This window comes from Ranitomeya variabilis, chromosome 2, assembly GCF_051348905.1.
Source record: "Ranitomeya variabilis isolate aRanVar5 chromosome 2, aRanVar5.hap1, whole genome shotgun sequence".
Classification (NCBI taxonomy): Eukaryota; Metazoa; Chordata; class Amphibia; order Anura; family Dendrobatidae; genus Ranitomeya; species Ranitomeya variabilis.
Window position 1 is genome coordinate 856,665,402 of NC_135233.1, and position 25,398 is coordinate 856,690,799.

The 25,398-nt window shown below is 40.6% G+C and overlaps 1 protein-coding gene across 4 annotated transcripts in view; it reads right to left on the reverse strand.

Moving 5' to 3' along the window:
• The window catches only part of MASP1 (MBL associated serine protease 1), a 258,790-nt gene that overhangs the window by 125,254 nt on the left and 108,138 nt on the right, over window positions 1-25,398 (reverse strand). For all 4 annotated transcript variants that reach the window (XM_077290264.1, XM_077290263.1, XM_077290266.1 and 1 more), the window contains exons 6-8: window positions 21,557-21,704; window positions 2,577-2,695; window positions 52-130 (exon numbers count right to left, since the gene is read on the reverse strand). In XM_077290264.1, coding sequence (XP_077146379.1) covers window positions 52-130; window positions 2,577-2,695; window positions 21,557-21,704 — 346 coding nt within the window. The remainder of the gene's footprint in view (window positions 1-51; window positions 131-2,576; window positions 2,696-21,556; window positions 21,705-25,398) is intronic.

Sequence of the window (25,398 nt, forward strand, 5' to 3'; positions counted from 1 at the left end):
TTCTGAACATTTTTTCGGGTTCTTTATATTTGACAGTAACATGTTTCTTACTTTGACATCTTGGAACCTCATTACTCCATGTTCCATCCTTTCTGCACTCAATTTGGAAACTTTCCATTTCCACGCTGTCCTAGTAAAAGTGAAAAAAACTTTCATTTTAGCTTTTAATTCTGTTCATAGCAGACCTTTTATGGTATGTGCCCTCGAGCCGGAATAGCAATAGCAGTGTTTTGGACGTAGCTCACCTGCGCTGAGCACAGTGGATGGGATTTATAGAAAGCCGCTACACATACAGCTGCGGCGCCAAACAGCTGATATCGGGAGCTCTCCAGGTATCCGGGTTCCCAAGGCATCTATTCAGTAAGCATTATAGCTATTCGGATAAGGAGTTATCCAAAGCTATTCGCTCATCCCTAGTGATGACGTCATTGAAGAAAGATTTCTTCACATATCTCCAATGATTGTACCAATGACAAGTTCCCAGGAACCTCTCCACCTCTACGACGTGTTTTTTTGGACACAGAGCGGAAGATGGACCCTGTGAGGGTGCCTTCAGTTCTCAAGTGCCGGTTGATGAATACATAATGTCAGAAGCCTTCAGGTCCTCTGCTGGCTGTGCATGTTTTGTGGCTGCATATTTAGGACACCACGCAGGAAATTCCTGATTCTTAAAGAGACAGTGCATGCGCTTATAATGTGCCCCCTGCATATTGCTGAGAGATACTTGGTACTTAAGGCACCTCCACCTGTTGGAAGGTGCCTGAGCAACATTCTCTTGAACTTTTCTGAAACTTGCTGTACCTGAACCAGTACCCATCGCTAACCTGCAGCTTCTGAACCAGTACCTAGTGCTAAACCTGCTGTGTCTGTACCTGTACCTATCCTTAACCTGCAGTGTATGAACCAGTACGTATCTCTTACCTGCAGTGTCTGAACCAGTACCTATTGCTAAACCTGCTGTGTCTAAACCTGTTCCTATCTCTAAACTTGCAGTGTCTGAACATGATGTATCTGAACCTGTACCTATCCCTTTTCTGTTGTCACTGTGCAACATTAGAGATCTGTGTGTACACTTGCTACTTCATTGTATGTACCCTGTATGAATCTGGCCATGTCTGTCCTGCATGTACCTCTCCTTGTACAGGTCTTTTGTGAACTTGATGTCTGCCCTGTGTGTACTTGTCCTGGTAATTGTCCTATGCTTACTTGATCCTGTTTGTTCCATTTGAACCTTGTCCTGTCTTGTCTGTCCCAAATCAGCGGTTCACTTCCTGTCTGTGTCTGCGGATTCCTGCTTGACCGCATCTGTGGTTTCCAGTTTGACCACATCTGCGGTTTCCTGCTTGACCACGCCAATGGTTCCTTGTCTGTCCGGTCTGCACTAGATCCTACCCATTCCTGTATTCGAGACGTACCTGTCAGTGACCCAGTCCTTCCTGAAACTGTTCCCGTCCATCCTGTCTGAACTGGGTCCTTCCCGTTCCTGTATTCCAGTCGTACCTGCCAGTGACCCAGTCACCCAGTCCTTCCTGAAACTATTCTTGTCCTTTCAATCTGAACTGGCTCCTACCTCTGCTTGTATATCAGCCAAGCCCAGCTGCCTGCCAGTGTATCAGCTGTGTTTGCCTGTACCCGCCTGCTTGTACCTCACCCATATCCGCTAGCACCCATCTGCATACCAGGTATGGCTGCCAGTACCTGCCTGTCTATAAATCAGCTGAGCCAGACAGTATACCTACTGTACCTGCCTGCACCTGTAGTTTCAGTGTCCTGTCCCCTTAGAGGCCAGCTGCTACTGCCGGATGCCGCCCTGGAGTGACACCTGGTAGCTATCTGCCACACAAGCCTCACTAGAGGCTCGAGAAAGCACCAACATAGCGGCTTAGTCACACCCCTCTGGGTAAGTATGGCCTGTGGCAGAGTGGGGCCACTATCCAAGCTCGCACTGAACAGTCTGGGTGTGATTATACCAGTATTGAATTAGGCCACATCCGTTTAGTCAGCACTTGACAGTATTTTTGCAAATTGCATACTTACAGTCATGCACCCGTCTGCGCCTTGCACTGGAGAATTCTGACAGCATCCACAATAACAGCTGGGAGGGTTCACAAATCTTCACATAGAGTTACTGCAGACTTGAAGCACAAGCCCGGAGAACCTTTTCATAGGGAATCTATCTCCATATGTGACCTATCTAACCTATTAATATGGGCATACAGGTTATAGGCTGCCAAGAAAAGTCATACCTGTATGCCTCATATTGGATGCGTGGTTGTTAAGAAATCATCTTTTATCACTTAAAGTAAATGAGTCCTTCCAAGCTATGGGGAGGATGCTGCCAAGAAGACAACTCTGCCTCCGCATCACCTTCCACAACGTCACTCTGTCACTGTGACGTCGGGTGCTCATTCGGAAATCTCGCCCCTACCCATTTCAGTTCCTGGCAGTGTTCTGCCTTTCCATGATCATAGGCTTTGTTTTCCTACTGCACAAGCGTCGGCGACTCAAGAACAAGTGACAGACTGTCGGTTTTAGTTTAAGTGACTGTATTATTGACTGTGATAAGCATGACTCACCTTTATAATTTGATATCCAGGGTTACATGTGATTACTGCTTGGTCTTTGAAGGTGTATTCTGATTGAGAAGGATCAATTTTCCCATTTATAGGTGGCTGTAGGTCAGGACAGGAAACACCTAAAAGGATATTATATTAAGAAAACTGTTTGATATTCTATTACTTTTTGCTTAAACGAGTAGGTTAAAAAGGAATCATTGAATAGTTTGTGGCATTTAGTGACCTTTAAGTACCGGTTATGTGAAATTTACAGTGGAATCACTCAGACATGTGATGTTAAAAATTATGACAAGACGTTTAATTTCAGAACTTTGTTTACCTTAAATTTTACCCATAATGTGATCAAATCCATTGAGAAACAAAGTAAAATAATTTTGAAAGGGAAACTAAAAATACCAACTAAAATAATGTGGCTGCATAAGTGTGAACACCCTCTTATAATTAGGGATGTGTTTGTGTTCAGAATTAGCCAATTACATTTAAACTCATGTTAAATAGTACTCAGTACAAAGCTGCAATTATTCGAAGTGATTCTGATTAACGCCATATAAAGTTTAGGAGTTTAGGAGTGTGAGGGATGTTTAAAAAGACTCCTAACATGGAGAAATTCATGAATTCTGAATTTCTCCATGTTAGCTGTTTTTTTAAACACTAAACATATCTCCAAATTAGCAAAAGAATGGCTTCATCGGAAGAAGATTGAAATTTAGTTTGGTTCAGCCAGAGCCCAGACCAGAATCTTATTGATAATCTGTTGGCCTGAAGAAGACACTGTGTACAGGCAATGCCCTCACAATCTGACAGATTTGGAAGGCTACTGCATGGAAGAGCGCGCAAAGATTCTAGATGTGTCATGCTAAAGACTACTGCCCAAAAAGACTGAATGTTGCCATATATTCAAAGGGTGATTCAACAAAGTATTAGTTTAAAGATTTCAGATTTTTCTTCAATTAAATTGCACAAATTATATGACATTAAAGTTGGATAAAGTTGCAGTGTAGACTTTCTATATGCACTCTATATATCTACTATAGTAAATGTCAATGAACATAATCATGTTCCATCCAACTGTAAAATAGCAACTGAAAATTAATGTATTGGCTGACAGAGAGCCTTTCTAAAGCATACAAAACATCTATAAATACTAAGATTAAGTTCACACAGGGGGTTTTTTATGCTTTTTTTCTACAGCAAAACCTGATTCTTGCCAGAAAAGAAGCTGCATCAAAAACGTACCTAAACCTGCATGCGCATGCTAATAAAGTTGAGTGCCCCCAGAGAAAAAAAAACTGCTTCCTGTAGAACCACCCATACTTCACTGTGAGTAGAAAATGGAGGCTGAACAGCCATTGTAATTGATTATGTATATATATATATATATATATATATATATATATATATATATATATATATACTAGACTGTGGCCTGATTCTAACGCATCGGGTATTCTAGAATATGCATGTCCCCGTAGTATATGGACAATGATGATTCCAGAATTCGCGGCAGACTGTGCCCGTCGCTGATTGGTCGAGGCAACCTTTATGACATCATCGTCGCCATGGCAACCATTATGACATCTACGTCGATACTGTGCCCGGCGCTGATTGGTCGAGACCTGGCGGCCTCGACCAATCAGAGACGCGGGATTTCCAGGACAGACAGACAGAAAGACAGACAGACAGAAAGACAGACAGACAGACAGACAGACAGACAGACAGACGGAAAAACCCTTAGACAATTATATATATAGATATATATATATATATATATATATATATATATATATATATATATATACAGTATACTAGATGGTGGCCTGATTCTAACGCATCGGGTATTCTAGAATATGTATGTAGTTTATTTATGAAGTTTTCAGAATAATGCAATTTATACACAGGATTCAGGCGGCCGGCCGTGACCAATTAGCGAAGCATGGTTCAAATTCCGCGCCAATTCACGGGCGGACTGCGATTGTCGCTGATTGGTCACGCCCGGCTGCGAACAATCAGTGAAGCCAGGGCCAGCTCCAGGTTTTTCAGGGCCAGGGGCGAAAGAGTCTCAGTGGGCCCCCCTCTTTAACACATACCATGATTCATGACGAACAGATACAGCAGAGAAATATAGCACAGCCAAGAAGCATATAACACAGCCACGTAGTATATAGCACAGCCACGTACAGTTGTGGCCCAAAGTATTGACACCCCTGCAATTCTGTCAGATAATACTCAGTTTCTTCCTGAAAATGATTGCAAACACAAATTCTTTGGTATTATTATCTTCATTTAATTTGTCTTAAATAAAAAAACACAAAAAGAATTGTCCTAAAGCCAAATTAGATATAATTCCACACCAAACATAAAAAGGGGATGGACAAAAGTATTGGCACTGTTCATTTAATTTGTCTTAAATGAAAAAACACAAAAGAGAATGAAGCAAAAAGCAAAACATTGATCATTTCACACAAAACTCCAAAAATGGGCCAGACAAAAGTATTGGCACCCTCAGCCTAATACTTGGTTGCACAACCTTTAGCCAAAATAACTGTGACCAACCGCTTCTGGTAACCATTATTGAGTTTCTTACAATGCTCTGTTGGAATTTTAGACCATTCTTCTTTGGCAAACTGCTCCAGGTCCCTGATATTTGAAGGGTGCCTTCTCCAAACTGCCATTTTTAGATCTCTCCACAGGTGTTCTATGGGATTCAGGCCTGGACTCATTGCTGGCCACCTTAGAAGTCTCCAGTGCTTTCTCTCAAACCATTTTCTAGTGCTTTTTGAAGTGTGTTTTGGGTCATTGTCCTGCTAGAAGACCCATGACCTCTGAGGGAGACCCAGCTTTCTCACACTGGGCCCTACATTATGCTGCAAAATTTGTTGGTAGTCTTCAGACTTCATAATGCCATGCAAACGGTCAAGAAGTCCAGTGCCAGAGGCAGCAAAGCAACCACAAAACATCAGGGAACCTCCTCCATGTTTGACTGTAGGGACTGTGTTCTTTTCTTTGAATGCCTCTTTTTTTCTCCTGTAAACCCTATGTTGATGCCTTTGTCCAAAAAGCTCTACTTTTGTTTCATCTGACCAGAGAACCTTCTTCCAAAACGTCTTAGGCTTTTTCAGGTAAGTTTTGGCAAACTCCAGCCTGGCTTTTTTATGTCTCGGGGTAAGAAGTGGGTTTTTTCTGGGTCTCCTACCATACAGTCCCTTTTCATTCAGATGCCAACGTATAGTACGGGTTGACACTGTTGTACCCTCGGACTGCAGGGCAGCTTGAACTTGTTTGGATGTTAGTCGAGGTTCTTTATCCAACATCCGCACAATCTTGCGTTGAAATCTCTTGTCAATTTTTCTTTTCCATCCACATCTAGGGAGGTTAGCCACAGTGCCATGGGCTTTAAACTTCTTGATGACACTGTGCACAGTAGACACATGAACATTCATGTCTTTGGAAATGAACTTGTATCCTTGAGATTACTCATGCTTCCTCACAATTTGGTTTCTCAAGTCCTCAGACAGTTCTTTGGTCTTCTTTCTTTTCTCCATGCTCAATGTGGTACACACAAGGACACAGGACAGAGGTTGAGTCAACTTTAATCCATGTCAACTGGCTGCAAGTGTGATTTAGTTATTGCCAACACCTGTTAGGTGCCACAGGTAAGTTACAGGTGCTGTTAATTACACAAATTAGAGAAGCATCACATGATTTTTCGAACAGTGCCAATACTTTTGTCCACCCCCTTTTTATGTTTGGTGTGGAATTATATCTAATTTGGATTTAGGACAATTCTTTTTGTGTTTTTTTCATTTAAGACAAATTAAATGAAGATAATAATACCAAAGAATTTGTGATTGCAATCATTTTCAGGAAGAAACTGAGTATTATTTGACAGAATTGCAGGGGTGTCAAAATTTGACCATAACTGTAGTATATTACCCAGCCACGTGGTATATAGCACAGCCCACACAGTAAATAGCACAGACATGTAGTATATTGCCCAGCCACATAGTATCTTGCCCAGCCACGTAGTATATAGCACAGACACGTAGTATATAGCACAGACACGTAGTATATAGCACAGACACTTAGTATATTGCCCAGCCATGTAGTATATAGCACAGACATGTAGTATATAGCACAGACACGTAGTATATAGCACAGACACATAGTATATTGCCCAGCCACGTAGTATATAGCACAGACACGTAGTATATAGCACAGACATGTAGTATATTGCCCAGCCACGCAGTATATTGCCCATCCACGTAGTATATAGCACAACCCACGTAGTAAATAGCAGACACATAGTATATTGCCCAGCCACGTAGTATGTAGCCCAGCGACGTAGTATCTTGTACAGACACATAGTGTATAGCACAGACATGTAGTATATTGCCCAGCCACGTAATATATTGCACAGCCATGTTGCATATCGCACAGCCACGTAATATATTGCACAGCCACGTAGTATATAGCACAGCCATGTAGTATATAGCACAGAGACATAGTATATAACACTGCCCATGCAGTATATAACCCAGGCCACGTAGTATAGAGCACAGCAATGTAGTATATTGCCCAGCCACGTAATATATACCACAGCCACATAGTATATAGCACAGCCCACATAGTATTTAGCACAGAGATGTAGTATATAACACAGCCCACGCAGTATCTAGCACAGCCCACATAGTATATAGCAATGTGGGCACCATATCCCTGAATTAAAATAAAAAATAGTTATATACTCACCTTCCATTGGGCCCTGGATCCAGGCGAGGCATTTAGCGATGCTCCTCGCGATGCTCTGGTCCCAAGAGTGCATTGCGGTCTAGCGAGATGATGACATAGCGGTTAAGCGACATCACTACGTCATCATCTCGCGAGACGGCAATGCATGGACCAGACCGTCGCGAGGGGCGGGAGAGGCGCCGGAAGGTGAGTATATAATTAATTTTTTATTTTTTTTATTATTTTTAACATTAGATCTTTTTACTATTGATGCTGCATAGGCAGCATCAATAGTAAAAAGTTGCTCACACAGGGTTAATAGCAGCATTAACGGACTGCGTTGCACTGCGGCATAACGTGGTCCGTTAACGCTGCCATTAACCTTGTGTGAGCGCTGACTGGAGGGGAGTATGGAGCTGGCACTGATGGCAGGGGAGTAGGGAGAGGCCATTTCGTGGCTGCACTGTGCCTGTTGCTGATTGGTCATGGCCCTTTGACCACGACCAATCTTCGACTTGGGATTTCCGTGACAGACAGAAAGACAGACAGAAAGACAGACAGACAGAAAGACGGCAGTGACCCTTAGACAATTATATAGTAGATATATATCACAAATAATAAAAATATTACCTCCATGATTAGTTGGGAGACACTCCCTCACAATAGATCACTATGAGGACAACTCACTACCTGACACTACCTGACAATAGCTCTTCACACCTCACTACTACCAGACACTCCCTCACAATAGATCACTATCAGGACACCACTACCTGACACTACCTCACAATGGCTCTTCACACCTCACTACTACTAGACACTCCCTCACAATAGATCACTATCAGGGCACCTCACTACCTGACACTACCTGAAAATAGCTCTTCACACCTCACTACTACCAGACACTCCCTCACAATAGATCACTATCAGGGCACCTCACTACCTGACACTACCTGACAATAGCTCACTGTCACTATGGACACCTCGCTATCCACACCCCAAAGCTCTTGGCTGTGAGGTCACTTCCTGCTGGCCATGACTTTTCTGCACAAAAAAGCAGCAAGTAATGATAACTGCATTTTTGCAGCATTTTTGCAGCAATTTTTCCAACACCCATTCAAGCCAATGGGTGAAAAATGCTGCAAAAAGCAGCAAAAACGCTGAAAGAAGTGACATGCTCTATGTCCAAAAAATGCAGCAAAGCTCAGAATCCTGAGGACAAAAAAAATCACTGTGCGTGCATGAGATTTCTGAAATCTCATAGGCTTTGCTGGTTATGGAAAAATAAGCTGAAAATTAGCAAAAAAAAAAAAAACGCTGAAGAAAATGCAGCAAAAATGCCCTGTGTGAACTTACCTTTAATGTGACAAAAACTAATGCAAAATATTTACCAATCACTAACCACATCCCTCACAAACCTAAAATACCCCTATGTACAATCCAATTAGTAAAAAAGAGATGACATGAAACCCCTTAATGATGGAGCCAATTTTAACATTAATAAACAGGCCAATTTTTTAAAATCTGACAATTGTCACGTCATAGGATAATAACTCTGAGATGCTTTAATGTATCCCAATGATTCTCAGACTGTTTTTCATGATACATTTTACTTTATGTAAGTGGTAAATTTTAGGGTGATATGTTTCACGTTTATTTGTGAAAATATTGGAATTTTGGCAAAACTCTTTAAAAACTTTCAATTTTCAAACTTTCAATTTTTATATCAGTTAGCATTGCAAAATACAAAATAATTAATAAATAGCATTTCCCATATGTCTACATTACATCTGAATCATTCTTCAAACATCGTTTTATTTTGTTAGGATGTTAGAAGGGTTAAAATTTAGCAGCAATTTCTCATTTTTTTCAAGAAATTTAGAAAAACTGTTTCTTTAAGACCTATTAATAGCAATAATAGGAATAGAACGAAAAATTGACCACATGATTTTTTACTCAGTTTCTTCTGAGCTCGCTGATACCCCACTTGTGGTCAGAAACCTGATGGCATTAGGCCATCATATTAAAAATCTTAATTTTTTTCACAAAAATATTTATTTAGTTCTACTTTTGTAAGAGGTAACACATGAAAGTGAACCCCACAATTTGTTACCTACTTTTTTCTGCTACACGGTGATACCCCACATGAAGTAGAAAAGTTTTGCTTGGACACGCGACAGGGCTCGGAAGAGTAGTAATGTAAATTACTCGGAATGTAAATTTGGCTGGAATATAATGCAGACACATTGTCTCATTTGCAGGTGCCCTGAGGAACCAAAACCACAGAAACCTATGGGTGTTTTGAGTTTGTTGAAACTGTAAGGTGCTTCACGGAAGTTTCTAAAATGTGGATGTGAAAATGAAAATTAGTTTTTTCCACTAAAATGTTGTTTTAGTCCCACATTAGTAATTTTCACAATATTCAGGAGCATCAAAGCATTTCGTTCACACACACTTGCGTTTTTTGGATTCGAGAAGGTGGTAAACTCCATTAATGGGGGTAATAGGCAGAGACAGCTCACCATTAGAGTAGCCTTCTGGATCTTAAAATTAGACACTAAATATCCAAAAGGGATTAATTTTCATATTGATTTGTTTTATATACTGTATACTAACCATTGTTTCCCGTTTTTTTAAAACACTTCTTGTGCACACTTCTTGTGCATGTTTAATGTAGTCAAACACATTTATTTTGATTAATTGACTGTTCCTATATATGTTTGTATGCATTGCCATTGTGGCATCCTGCGATTAAGGGCGCAGTACCACGCCAGAAATGCATCAGGGATTTTATGCTGTGTTTTTGACTATGGCTTGACATGCCTCAATAAAGATTTTTTATTTTATTTAAGGGATGGAGTGTCGGATGAAATCTCTTTCTTGTTCAACTACCTCTGACTTTATAATCAATGCCATCCTTTTGACTGTGTCTCACAATTGCAAGAGTTAAAAGGTAACACACCAATCTATTGCTACTACTATTGCTACTCTGCACTTGCAGCATAAAAGCATTACTATTTATACTATGCTGATTGATGTGGTCCCCTCCCACTCCCCATTATATTTAGTATATCTACACAATGATAACTTATAGGTACATTACTGACAGTATCAATTACTGGCCATCTTGGGATATATTATGGATTCCTAGTTTGTTGTCTTTTATTATGAGATCTCTGATATTCACAGAACACACAATGTGTTTGATGGTCCTTTGCCACTTACCTTGAAATTGTAATCTAATAGGGGAATGGAGATATATTGAATAACAAGATATCACTGTAAAAGTTTATTATTTCACATTGAGCTCTCCATCTCCCTACCTACTTTTCTTGCCAATACAGTGTCCCCTACATGACCTTTTCTACTTACTATTATGTTTTTAAATTTTTGTATCAATAAAAATGATTTTTTAATATGGATCTCGTCATAAAACGCGACCCTTCATTGTAATTAGTGGTTGCAGTTTATATTGTGTATATGTAGCTTTCTGAAGTGTCATTGCAAACACCCTAGGTAACCGGTTGTTGCAGTGATGTTGCCTTCCTTTCAGGGAGGGTGATGTCACGCTTGAAGGCAAGGTAGATTCTTTCTATCAGGTAAGGCACTCACATTCAACACATCTGAATCTAGGCCAGAAGGGGGAGCTCAGGACACGAATTCAGGGGAGTTTCCTTACACTTTATGTATCCTGGTCTGGAGGAGGAGCCAGTCAGTCTTAGACAGTCTGAGAGAGGAGAGGAGTAGGACATCTGGAGCAGACGTAGGGGCCGAGCAGCCACGAGGGAGCTGCTTCCCCTGGAAAGAGGGAGAATCCAAAGGAGAGTTGAATAGTGGAGGAGCTTAGAGGGGAGAAGCACAGAGGAGGAAGAGGCTCAGCAGGGGAACAGCAGAAGGACACCCTGGGAGCTAGAGCGCAGAAACCGGGTATCAGGAGCCCGAGGTCGTGTTGTTCTCCAGGATGCACTGCAGAACCGGAGGGCATAGGACTGTATGTCATTTGCCTGCATCAAGTCTGAGGTGAAGCAGTAACCTTAGTGCCCGGGTCATGATAGAGACCCTATAAACAGGCTCAAACTGCCTATCGTACAGACATCTGTCTTAGGACAGGAGAGAGGTGACTTGCAATAAGCTTCAAGCGGCAGGGATGTAATCAACTAAAGAGCGCAAGTACAGACCTCACCTGGGAGAGGGATCTCCTATTGCCTCCAAGCGGCCGGATCACAGCTACCCTGCACTTGGTACCCTGGACTGATGACTGCTTTCATCAGTAAACCAGGTAAAGACTGCAAACCTGTGTCCTTGTTCTTTACTATATCATCCACCACATCATCGGTGCTATACACTTGGGAAGCCCTGGGGTGCGCGCTTCAACTGTGGGAAGCGTCACCATCTAGCCACCCTACCATCACCCCAGAGGACCCCTTCAAGCGGAGTTGGTCCCTACTGACCAAGAACCACAGGTGGCGTCACAAACAATTCACAATATCCCTTAAAGACCTTTCCCCTTTAATTGGGCGCCCAGGGCCACGGACTGGGTCGCAGCCATCGTGACATCCCCTTTAAGTACTGGACCCGGTATACTGAGTGCCCCCACAGGCCTGGCGGGCGACTCACCATCATCACTCTGTTTGTGGTCATTGAATTTCAGTGTACAGTGCCTATAGTATATTGTGCCTACAGTGTAGTGCTCCCATATATTGTGTCCAGTTTGTGCTTCTTGTGTTTTTTGATCACTTTTTAATCAGATTTTTGCAGACGCAGAATGAACAAAAAATGAACAAAAAACAGCAGTAAAATTTTTATTTTTTGCATGGTTTACCATGCGGTAAAATTGATAAGACTAATTTGTTTGTCAGGTCACTAGAATGATGTGATACCAGATTTATATAGTTATGTAGTATGCTTTGCTACTTTTAAAGACTCAAAACAATAATTAATAACAATTAATTTGTTTTTGCAGCGCCACATTCTGAGAGCTGTAACTTTTTTATTTTTTACCAGATGAGCCATATTAAGGCTTATTTTTTGCAAGATGGCTTGGCATTTTTATTTTCACACACACACACACATATATATATATATATATATATATATATATATATATATATACAGTATATATATAACTTTTTGACTGCTTGCAATTCAATTTTTTTTGCGTGTCTGTATGATGAAAATGCGACCTTATTGTTGTGTTTCTCTTCTTTACAGTGTTTGCAGCAAGGAATAAATAATGTTCCAGTTTTATAGATGGGGTGTTCCAATACCAATTACCATATATACTCAAGTACAAGTCGACCTGAGTATAAGCCGAGACCCCTAATTTTGCCACAAAAAACTGGGAAAACTTGTTGACTCGAGTATTAGCCTAGGGTGGGAAATGAAGCAGCTACTCTTTAATTTCAAAAATAAAAATAGATACCAATAAAAGTAAAATTAATTTAGACATCAGTAGGTTAAGTGTTTTTGAATATCCATACTGAATCAGGAGCCCCATATACTGCTCCATATAGTTCATGATGGGCCCCATAAGATGCTCCATATTAAAATATGCCCCATATAATGCTGCACAAAGGTTAATAATGGCCTCATAAGATGCTCCATAGAATAATTTGCCCCATATAATGCTGCATAAAAGGTTAATGACGGCCCCTTAAGATTTTCCATAGAATAATATACCCCATATAATGCTCCATAAAGGTTGACGGCCCCATAAGATGCTCCATAGAATAATATGCCCCATATGCTGCTCCATAAAAGTTGATGGCCCCATAAGATGCTCCATAGAATAATATAACCCCATATGCTGCTCCATAAAAGTTGATGGCCCCATAAGATGCTCCATAGAATACTATAACCTCATATGCTGCTCCATAAAAGATGATGGCTCCATAAGATGCTCCATAGAATAATATAACCCCATATGCTGCTCCAAAAAGGTTGATGGCCCCATAAGATGCTCCATAGTATAATATGCCCCATATACTGCTCCATAAAGGTTGATGGCCCCATAAGATGCTCCATAGAATAATATAACCCCATATGCTGCTCCATAAAGGTTGATGGCCCCATAAGATGCTCCATAGAATAATATAACCCCATATGCTGCTCCATAAAGGTCGATGGCTCCATAAGACGCTCCATAGAATAATATTACCCCATATGCTGCTCCATAAAGGTTGATGGCCCCATAAGATGCTCCAAAATAAAAAATTACATACTCTCCTCTTGTCACTGGGGGAGAGTTGTCAGGGTCCTGAGCAGGTGGGGACACTGGCACGCTATGGGGGCCAGGTGTGGGAGTCGCCGCTGACTAAGGACACTAGCACTTGCGATATTCACCTGTCCACCGCTGTGCGCCACTGTGTCTTCCATGTCTCTGCAGTGACTTTTCAGGCAGAGGGTGCACACTAACCACGTCATCGTGCCCTCTGACCTAAACGTCACAGCCAGAGGACGCGGAAGACAGAGCCCAGCAATGGAATGGGGACAGGTGACTATCGCATGGCTCACCCTCCCCCATCATACTCACCCTCCTGGCACGGTCTGTGCAAGTCCCTGCCTCTCCGATGGTCTCCGGCACGCGCTGGCAGCTTGTTCCGCTCATTAAAGTAATGAATATGCACACCACACCTATGGGAGTGGAGGCGGGTCTATATTCATTACTTTAATGAGCAGTTCCACATGACCGCTGAACACAAGAAGAAGATGCTGGTGCCGAGAAGCAGGGATGTGCAGTGACCATGCTGGGAGGGTGAGTATGATGTGACAGCCACTGCTTCCCCTCCTCCGTCGACCCCCTGGGACAATGACGAGAGGATAAGCTGAGAGGGACACTTTCAGCCTAAAAAAATGGGCTGAAAATCTCGGCTTATGCTTGAGTATATACGGAATGTGTATGTTTTATTACTTTTGTTTTAACGCAAACTCTGGAATTTCAGTGGTAAAATGGCTTTTTGTGATTTCTGTGCCCTTTTTTGTGGTTTGAACATTTTTTAATTTAATCACTAGGCTCATGCATTTCATTTCATCATTTCACTCATGTACTGCAGTGTCTTAGACATGTCAGTGACTCCCTGACTTTGCCTGTGAGACTCAACTTATAGCAGGATCTTACAGGGCATTGTACCCTGGAGTCATCAGATGACCACAGGACACCATGGCAATGATCACCACCTGCAATTACTCTTGAACTATGTAGATACCGCTGTCATGATTGACAGTGGTATTTAAAGAGTTAGTCAGTTCCGATTTGTTCCAGTCATGGCTGATGCTGCAGGTTGTCAGCTGTCATGTTCAGCTGTCACCTGCATGAATTGCCCCCACTGTGCATAGCTATTCACTTATTCCTCATTGCTGTTCAAAAGTGGTATTGAGGAATAAAGCTCATTAATGACCACCGTTAAAAGGTTATCAGTGATCGATAAGGGGTTATGATCACCAATCATGAATTAAAAATCCAAATTGTTTCATACCAGCCTGACCAAAGAACTGAGACAGGCTTCCAGGGTTGCTGAGCAGAGATGGAAAAGATCCCACTCCAACGAGGACTTCTTCGCATTCAAACATTCCTTCACTACTTTCAAGGCCACAAGCAATGCAGCAAAACAAACCTACTTCTCATCTGTCATATCCTTCCTGTCTCTCAACCCTAAACAGTTATTCAACACTTTTAATTCTCTCCTCTGTCCCCCAGCATCTTCTCCATCTCCACTCATCTCAGCTGAAGACTTTGCCTCATTTTTCAAGCAGAAGATTGATAACAGTTTTGGTTGACAACCCCCAGAGCCCTTCCTCCTAACTGTTCAGCCCTACTCCTACAAGATCAACTTCTCCACCATTACAGAAGATCGACTCTCCACTCTACTCTCAAGATCGCATCTCACCACCTGTGCACCCATTTCCATCCCACTTCATCCCAAACCTCACCACAATCTTCATCCCAACCCTAACCCATCTCTTCAACCTATCACTTTCAACTGGTGTTTTCCCCTCAAGCTTTTAACATGCCTCAATCACACCTATCCTCAAAAAGCCCTCTCTTAACCCATCCTCTGTATTGAGCTATCGCCCTATATCACTTCTCCCCTATGCCTCAAAACTACTGGAACCACACGTCCATCTTCTTGCTCCCACTTCAACTGCTAACAATCTGGCTTCCAGCCGCACCACTCCTCTGAAACTTCCCTAACTAAGATAACCAATGACCTATTAACCGCCAAGCGACACTACTCTGTCCTCCTCCTCCTGGACCTGTCCTTTGCCTTTGACACAGTGGACCATTCCCTATTACTACAGACCCTCTCATCTCTTAGCATCACAGACTTGGCCCTATCTTGGATCTCGTCATACCTAACAAACCAGACATTCAGCGTCTCCCGCTCACCCACCACCTTCTCACCTCGCCCCCTATCTGTCGGAGTCCCGCAAAGCTCAGTCCTAGGGCCCCTGCTTTTGTCTATTTACACCTTTGGCCTTTCACAGCTCATAGAATCTCATGGCTTTCAGTATCACCTCTATGCTGATGACATACAGATCTACCTCTCTGGACCAGATATCACCTTCCTACTAACCAGAATCACACAATGTCTGTCTGCTATTTCATCCTTCTTCTCCGCTAGATTTTTAAAACTTAATATGGACAAAACAGAATTCATCATCTTTCCCCCATCTCACTCGACCCCCCCAACAGATCTAACCTTTAAAGTAAATGGCTGCCCACTCTCCCCAGTCCCACAAGCTCGCTACCTAGGTAATCCTTGACACTGATCTCTCCTTCAAACCACATATCCAAGCCCTTTCCACTTCCTGCCAACTTCAACTCAAAAATATTTCACAGGTCTGTACCTTCCTCAACCAAGAATCTGCAAAAACCCTAGTCCATGCCCTTATCATCTCCCGCCTTGACTACTGCAACCTACTGCTATGTGGCCTCCCCTCTAACACTCTCGCACCACTCCAATCTATTCTAAACTCTGCTGCCTGACTAATCCACCTGCCCCCCCACTATTCCCCCGCCTCTCCCCTCTGTCAATCCCTGCACTGGCTCCCCATTACCCAAAGACTCCAGTTCAAAACCCTAGCCATGACACACAAAGCCATGTACAACCTGTCTCCTCCATACATCTATGATCTTATCACCCAGTACGCAACCTCTGATCCTCACAAGATCTCCTCTTCACCCCTCTTATCTTCTCTTCCAACAATCGCATACAAGATTTCTCCCGCGTATCACCCCTACTCTGGAACTCTCTACCACAACATATCAGACTCTCGCCTACCATGTAAACCTTCAAAAAGAACCTGAAGACCTACCTCTTCCGTCAAGCCTACAACCTGCAGTAGCCACAGGTCGACTAAGCCACTGCATGACCAGCTCTACCCTCGCCTACTGTATCCTCACCCATCCCTTGTAGATTGTGAGCCCTCATGGGCAGGGACCTCTCTCCTCCGGTACCATTGTGATTTGTATTGTTTAAGATTACTGTACTTGTTTTTATCATGTATACCCCTCCTCACATGTAAAGTGCCATGGAATTAATGGTGGTATAATAATAAATAGCAATAATAATAATAATACCAGATTGTGAGGGTTGTGGGACATTCCAGCTTCAAAACTGCATAGATTTACATACTGTATTCTCATATTTATCTCACTAAATACATCACTTTTGCTTTCTACTAGCAAGTTCATCATGGTGATGCTTTTTAAGTAACACCATAGGAACATATGCATTCTCAGACTTAGGTTATGGCCGCACTATCATTATTTGCTCAGTATTTTTCCTCAGCATTTGTAAGCCAAAACCAGGTGAGGAACAATCAGAGAAAAGTTATAATAGAAAAACGTGCACCACTGCATTTTTTACCCACTTCTGGTTTTGGCTTACAAATACTTACCAAATACTGATTGTGAAGAAACGAGATTATATCTTAATTACCCAGATGACTATTTTTTAGCAAAACACGAAGAATATGCTGTTATCTATACTTTTGCTTGTGTAAGCCCATAATAGTGACTTGTAAGCTGATATTTTATATAACATAGTGTGCGCTTATCTTTGATGACTAGTTATGTTTGCAGATATGCTAATTATGCATTGTATTATGGAGCCAGTTCATTGACTTCAAAAGCAGAGGGAAAACTATGCAAATAGATTAAATAATCAAGTAATGCTACTTGATCTCATAACCATTGTTCCCTTTATCTTGATGCTAGACTGAAGGATAATGGGTAAATCTAAAAATAGATTACATGCCTCTGTATAAAGAGACTCTGAGACAGAGAGACTGGGGAGAGAGACAGCCAGAGATTCTGCCAAGACATATATATCCAAAGGACCAAAGACAGGACAGCAGCCAATATCATGACACCATCACGTGAGACACGGATCTCCCATTCTATAGGAAACAACCTAGGGGTTTTTGGTTGGAAGAATACAAATCTGCTCCATTGACCATCGCTGGGCCATGTATACATTTGGAGAAAGCCAGGATTGGGACCCACTGGTCGCCTGGCTTCATGAAGATGTTCAGATAAGCCTGGTTGTGACTTTCATGTCAACTGGCCTTATGCCTTGTAAGGACTCAATGGACTGTCATCTTCCTACGCTTATCATTACCTCCTTTCTGTGTGTGCACCACAGGTGGGGTAGCCGATCCTGGGAGTTGAGACATAACATCTGCCATTATCCCGGCGGATCAGCGGAAGGGTGAGACTGTAATGAGCACCATCTTGGGAAATTTTGCTGGGACTGTTCTATGTGTTATCTGCCTGTTTTGTGGTTCAATAAAGCATTTGCCACACTGTTTTACCCTTACCGTGTGTTGTCTGTGTAGCGTTATGCCCACGTGAACGGGAGAGCGGGTGTTAAGCGGGACGATCTCTGGTCCATGCGGTTCAGGCTAGTGGACCTGGGTGCCCACCGACCGCCCTGTGTCTCCACACTGATAGTGAGGCTGTAGCCTTAGAAGTCATATTCATTCATATATATAAATTCCATTTTTATAGATCATAATCAGGAGACCATCATAAAGTGCAGTTAAATTATATAACATTCAACAATTCCTAAATATAACACACAAAAAAACATAAAAAATAAATCCTGCACTCTCATGCTCACCTTTAACAATACCCAACATACTAAAATGTCCATGGGTTGGTAATAAAGAATTTGCCACTAGATGGAATATGCTGACATCCATTAATACATAATAATGTGGATTCGGTGTGGACAACCAGGTGGATGATCTATTGCATTGCCAAAAGTTAGAGGTCATCGAGTTTTGCTCATTCCTACTGTTTTGAGAAGTTGATAGACAAATGTATGCTTAACCAGGCATCAGTTAACCATTGCATGTTTACAGCAACAGTTATGGGGCCATATTTCTCAGCTCTGCTTTTTAACGGTGTCGTGCTACCAGGGGTTGCTGAAACGCTGAAATACATGACCAGGGCCTAATTCCTACTGATTCCTGACTTTGATCACTGCTATAGACCCTATCATAATGATCAAAAGCCCAATATTTGTCATCTCCCTAGTCAGATTATTTTTTTCTTTTTTTTTCTTTTATAATTTTTATTTTTTTCTTTGCCTTTAGCTAGAATTAGGGTTAAGCTTTAGGGTTAGGCTTTAGGTTAGGGTTAGGCTTTAGGGTTAGACTTTAGGGTTAGGCTTTAAGGTTAGGATAGGTGTTAGGGTTTCTTCAAAAGTAAAAAAAAAGTTAAATAAAGTTACTACTGTTATGTTAGGTTTACTAGTATTAGATTAGGTTAGGCTTACTAGTCTTAGATTAAGTTAGGTTTTTTTGTTAGGCGTTTATGTAAAATAAAATAATGGCCCACAGAATGTTCACTGTAGAGCAGGCTTACACTGTTTTGCTCTGGCAATTCTGTGACTGAAACCAAATCTGCTTCTGAAGAATAACAGTTTTCAGCCAGTGATGACTCCTCGTCCTCCATGGGATTCCATAGCCCGATGGTAGTGGAGTCAGTCTTCACTGCTGAATCGTCAGAGACAGGACCAAGTTTTAAGGTATCCCCTCCATTGTGGAATCCCGGTAATGCATTTTCCCCTTAAATTCCCCCTTTTTCAGCAATCCCTGGAATAAAATAATTAAAAATCACCAATTTTACTCCTTTGAATTTTTCCAAATTTCTGTTAACCCTGAAGTCCTACAATTTATTGCCCACCAAACCAATTTTTATGCCTGACAATATATTTCTCAAAAACAAACATCCTTTCATTTTCGTTAATGGATCCGCACAAATATGTCTGAAATAAAATAATTTTTGGGCCTTACCCTAAACATGGATTTAGTAAAAAACTCTCCGTTCCTATTGGGCAACAGAATCTGTCCACAGTACCCTGTATTTCCAGTTGTCATGACCCAAGCTCATTATGAAGCCCTAATGAGATTCGTTCATTTTAATGATGATTCCCAAGCCCTCAAGAAATGACCCTAACTTCTATCGCCTTAACAAATTGAGTCTCCTAATTTCCGTTCTTCAAGATTAGTTTTTAAATTCATATACCCCAGAGTGCTTTATGAGTTTCAAGGGCCATCTGACTTTCTGCTAATTTATCCTATTGAAGCAAGACAATTACTGTCTAGATTTGCACAAAATGTGTGAGAGCACATCAGGGTACACATGCACCTTTCTAATTTACGAAGGTGGGGACCACCACATTAACCCAGCAAACTGCCTCCAGAAAAAAAGGCATTACAGGTTAAATTGTCTAGGAACTAATGAGGCCATTTCTTCACCAAGAATATCACGTGTTTACTGGCAATTACTACAAAAACTAGTGCAATAAAATTTGAGGTGTGTTCCTCACAACGTACAAAAAAGATTAATGAAAGTGACAGTGAAAAAAATGCAAATTGCTATTTTTTAAACTTTTGTTGCATCATCTGCATAAAAAATGGTGGTATCAAACTACTCACAACCTTCCTATATAAATACATTAGAGGATATACTTTAAAAAAAAAAAGACATTTATGGGGTTTTCTGTTGTTCTTGAACCACACAGGCTCTGCAAATGTGACAATCTATTTCAAATAGAGACAAATTTGTGTTCCAAAATTCTAATTGTGCCCTTTCTGTTCTGAGCCCTAGCGTTTGTCCAAACAGAACTTTTTGACTATATTTGGGGTGTCACTACTCTTGTAAGAAAGTGGGTAACAAACTGTTTAGTCCTCTTTTTGGTGATACCTCTTGCAAAAGTGAGAAATTTTGGGCTAGAGTAAGATTTCTGATAAAAAATGAACTTTTTCAATATGACAATCTAATGTTACTAACTTCTGTATAGTACTTGTGGGTTCAAAATGCTCAATATACCCTTCTATAAAATCCTTGAGTGGTGTAGTTTTTAAAATGATGTCACTTGTTGGAGGTTTCTGGTGTTTAAGCACCTTAGGGACCCTGCAAATGTGATATGGTGCCCGCCATCTCTTTCAGCCAAACTTGTGTTCCAAAATTCAAATATATATTGCTGTGCTTGTAAGAAAGTCAGTAAGAAACTGTGGGGTTGACTTTTTGGTGTTACCTCTTGCAAAACTGAAAAATTGTGGCTAAAGCAAGATTTAGAGGTAACATTTAAATTAATCTTTTTTTTCATTCCACTTTGCATTAATTCCTGTGCAACACCTAAAGAGGTAAACATTTTCCTGACAACAGTTTTGAAGTATTTGTGGGGAGTTTCCAATATATAGGCCCCTCAAAGTCCATTAAAGCTTAATAGGTCCATAAAATAACAAGGTTTTGTAAATTTGTTGAAAAAAATTGAAATTGCTGCAAAATTGCTGCAAATTTTTAACTAAAAATCCTAACAATTTGTTTTGTATTTAAATAATGATTAAAGTAGACATATAGGAAATGTTATTTATTAATTATTTTGTGTGGTATAACTATCTTATTTAAGGGCATAAATATTTATAAAGTTTGAAAATTGCATAATGTTACATTTTTTGGTCAAATTGGTCAAATTTTTGATATTTTCATAAATATATGCAAATCATATTGACCAAAATTTGCCAACAACATGAAGTTCAACATGTCATGAAAAAGCATTCTCAGAATTACTGAGATACGTTGAAGCATTCCAGAGTTATTACCAGTGACACTGGTGAGATTTCTAAAATTTGGCTTGGTCATTAAGGTGAAAATTGGCTCCATCACTAAGGGGTTAACGAGTAGGAAGTAGGAAAAAAATAAACTATCAAATGGGTAAAAACATTTATTAGGTTACCTGTGACGGTATAAGACAGTCTCCATCCTCCATTCTCCCCAGAGTTATCACTATGGAACAGAATCTGAACACTGTTACTTCCAGTTTCAATTCTTCCAGGTGATTTCTCTCCACATATTGGACCAAATTCTTTTCTTCCAGCTTTTATCTACCCAATTAAGACACTGATTAAAGCTTTATTATTTTTGTTATATCTTTTCTTAACATTTTTTGAGGTTCTTTTAAATCATCCATGTCATCAATATAAAAAAAGTAATCTTGTCACTCTGGCCACAAAGCTTAAAATTAGGCTGATACTTCCTGCTCTGTAGAGATCATGTTTCAGTAGTCATCTAATTGTCATCACAGACAAGATTAAAATGAAGGTATTACCTACATGTAGATCACACAGGATCACACCATTTATATTAAGTGATGGTTATATTTCACATCTTCACCCTTCCGGCACAATGACCTTCACACAAGTCACAGGGCATACCCAGGATTGCCAGTTTGAAATTGTATTTTTCCTGTACAGCTTTTTAAAAAAATTATAGACATACAATTTTTTATGGACACATTGGAGAACTATGATAATTCATTATGATAAGTGATCCATGTCTACAACCCATAATCTGATATGAAGACATCAGCTGCATTCAATGTAAATTGATAATATTTACAGTCAAAATAATCTGTATAAATTCTTCAACCACAAAAAAATCACGGTTGCCTTAAAAAAAAATTAATGGACAGGGGAAACAACTTGGCATTGTTTTATGGACTGCCCTACAATTTCTGGATGATTGGCAACTCAAGGCATACCTAGAAAATTCTCCACTATCCATATGCTCCGATTCATGACGGTGTTTATACCAGAATTCTGGTGTTAAACAACTTCAAATGCAGCAACATTTTTGAACAGCATGAAGATGTTCAAAACATTTACAACTATTGGTGTTTTCATGTCAGTTTCTGACAGTTGCAGCAAAATGGGCAGAGTATGGAGGAGCCAGAATGGGTGGGTATCACACCAAACATCTGACAAATTCACTAAAAGTGGCGGTATTCCTTACACCAGAAATGTTACTCTAGTTTCCAACTATTACTGGAGTAACATTTCTGGCAAGGTGTACAAAAGAGCATGCCATTGACAAAATGTACCTAATTCATTAGGCACATCTTATTTCTGCATTCTTATCAGTAAAGTTAAGTTCCCATGATGAGCTTTTAGTGAGTTTTTGATGCTGCAGTGTCTTACGGTTCCAACAAATTGAATTGGATTCATAGAAATCTCATGATGACTGTGCTTTATTCTTATGCTGCTTAAATTGACCGTCGGTGCGTTTATGAAATCAGCAACATGACGATTTCTTTTGCTGGTAAGTAGGCAAAACCACACATACATTTCTAAAGCATTCCGCTTTGGAAAAACACATGTAATTCACAAGTGACTGTATCAGTACATTTTTGTCAAATCAAAATACAAGGAAGTATCAAAAACAAACCAGCTTAATTTAAAACATGACATACCAACAAGAAACAAAAAACCCAGCGTCAAAAACGTGTTTAAAACGCATATATAAAAAACACACTAAAATGCATGTTATCTAACTTAGCTAATAGGTGCAGAAATGCTTCGGAAAATCTGTAACATAAAAAAACTAGCTAAATATTCATTGTAGGAATGTAGTCTAAGATTGGAGAATGAAACTCAGTCTTAATTAACCTGCCTTTGTCTTTAAATATGCTCAGACTATTGTTGTATATACAGTTAAGTCCATATATATTTGGACAGAGACAACATTTTTCTAATTTTGGTTATGGACATTACCACAATGAATTTTAAACAAAACAATTCAGATGCAGTTGAAGTTCAGACTTTCAGCTTTCATTTGAGGGTATCCACATTAAAACTGGATGAAGGGTTTAGGAGTTTCAACTCCTTAACATGTGCCACCCTGTGTTTAAAGGGACCAAAAGTGATTGGACAATTGACTCCAAGGCTATTTCATGGACAGGTGTGGGCAATCCCTTCGTTATGTCATTCTCAATTAAGCAGATAAAAGGCCTGGAGTTGATTTGAGGTGTGGTGCTTGCATTTGGAAGGTTTTGCTGTGAAGCAAACATGAGGTCATAGGAGCTCTCCATACAGGTGAAACAAGCCATCCTTAAGCTGTGAAAACAGAAAAAACCCGTCCAAGAAAATGCTACAATATTAGGAGTGGCAAAATCTACAGTTTGGTACATGCTGAGAAAGAAAGAAAGCACTGGTGAACTCATCAATGCAAAAAGACCTGGGCGCCCACGGAAGACAACAGTGGTGGATGATCGCAGAATAATCTCCATGGTAAAGAGAAACCCCATTCACAACAGCCAACCAAGTGAACACCACTCTCCAGGAGGTAGGCACATCAATATCCAAATCTACCATAAAGAGAAGACTGCATGAAAGTAAATACAGAGGGTTCACTGCACGGTGCAAGCCACTCATAAGCATCAAGAATAAAAAGACTAGACTGGACTTTGCTAAAAAAAATCTAAAAAAGCCAGCACAGTTCTGGAAGAACATTCTTTGGACAGATGAAACAAAGATCAACCTCTACCAGAATGATGGCAAGAGAAAAGTATGGCGAAGGCGTGGTACAGCTCATGATCCAAAGCATACCACATCATCTGTAAAACATGGTGGAGGCAGTGTGATGGCTTGGGCATGCATGGCTGCCAGTGGCACTGGGTCACTAGTGTTTATTGATGATGTGACACAGGACAGAAGCAGCCGAATGAATTCTGAGGTATTCAGAGACATACTGTGTGCTCAGATCCAGCCAAATGCAGCCAAACTGATTGGTCGTCGTTTCATACTACAGATGGACAATGACCCAAAACATAAAGCCAAAGCAACCCATGAGTTTATTAAAGCAAAGAAGTGGAATATTCTTAAATGGCCAAGTCAGTCACCTGATCTCAACCCAATTGAGCATGCATTTCACTTGTTAAAGACTAAACTTCAGACAGAAAGGCCCACAAACAAACAGCAACTGAAAACCACCGCAGTGAAGGCCTGGCAGAGCATCAAAAAGGAGGATACACAGGGTCTGGTGATGTCCATGAGTTCAAGACTTCAGGCAGTCATTGCCAACAAAGGGTTTTCAACCAAGTACTGGAAATGAACGTTTTATTTAAAATTATTTAATCTGTCCAATTACTTTTGGTCCCTTTAAAAACAGGGTGGCACATGTTTTGGAGCTAAAACTCCTAAACCTTTCATCCAATTTTAATGTGGATACCCTCAAATGAAAGCTGAAAGTCTGAACTTCAACTGCATCTGAATTGTTTTGTTTAAAGTTCATTGTGGTAATGTCTATAACCAAAATAAGAAAAATGTCTCTGTCCAAGTATATATGGACTTAACTGTAGATCTCGCATGGTGAAAGCACACCTCTAATACTATTAGGCTATGTGCACATGTTCCGGATTTTTTGCGGGTTTTTTTGCACTTTTTCGCTATAAAAACGCGATAAAACCACGAAAAAAATGCTCACATGAAGCATCCTATTAATAGAATTGCATTGCATTTTGTATGCACATGCTCCGTTTTTTTCCTGAGCGGAAACGCATTTCAGAAAAAAACGCAGCATGTTCAGTAATTTGCGGAATCGCGGGGATTCCGCACACATAGGAATGCATTGATCTGCTTACTTCCCGCAAGGGGCTATGCCCACCATGTGGGAAGTAAGCGGATCATATGTGGATGGTACCCAGGGTGGAGGAGAGGAGACTCTCCTCCATGGACTGGGCACCATATAATTGTTAAAAAAAAAGAAATAAAGTAAAAAATAAAGATATGCTTACCTTCCGAT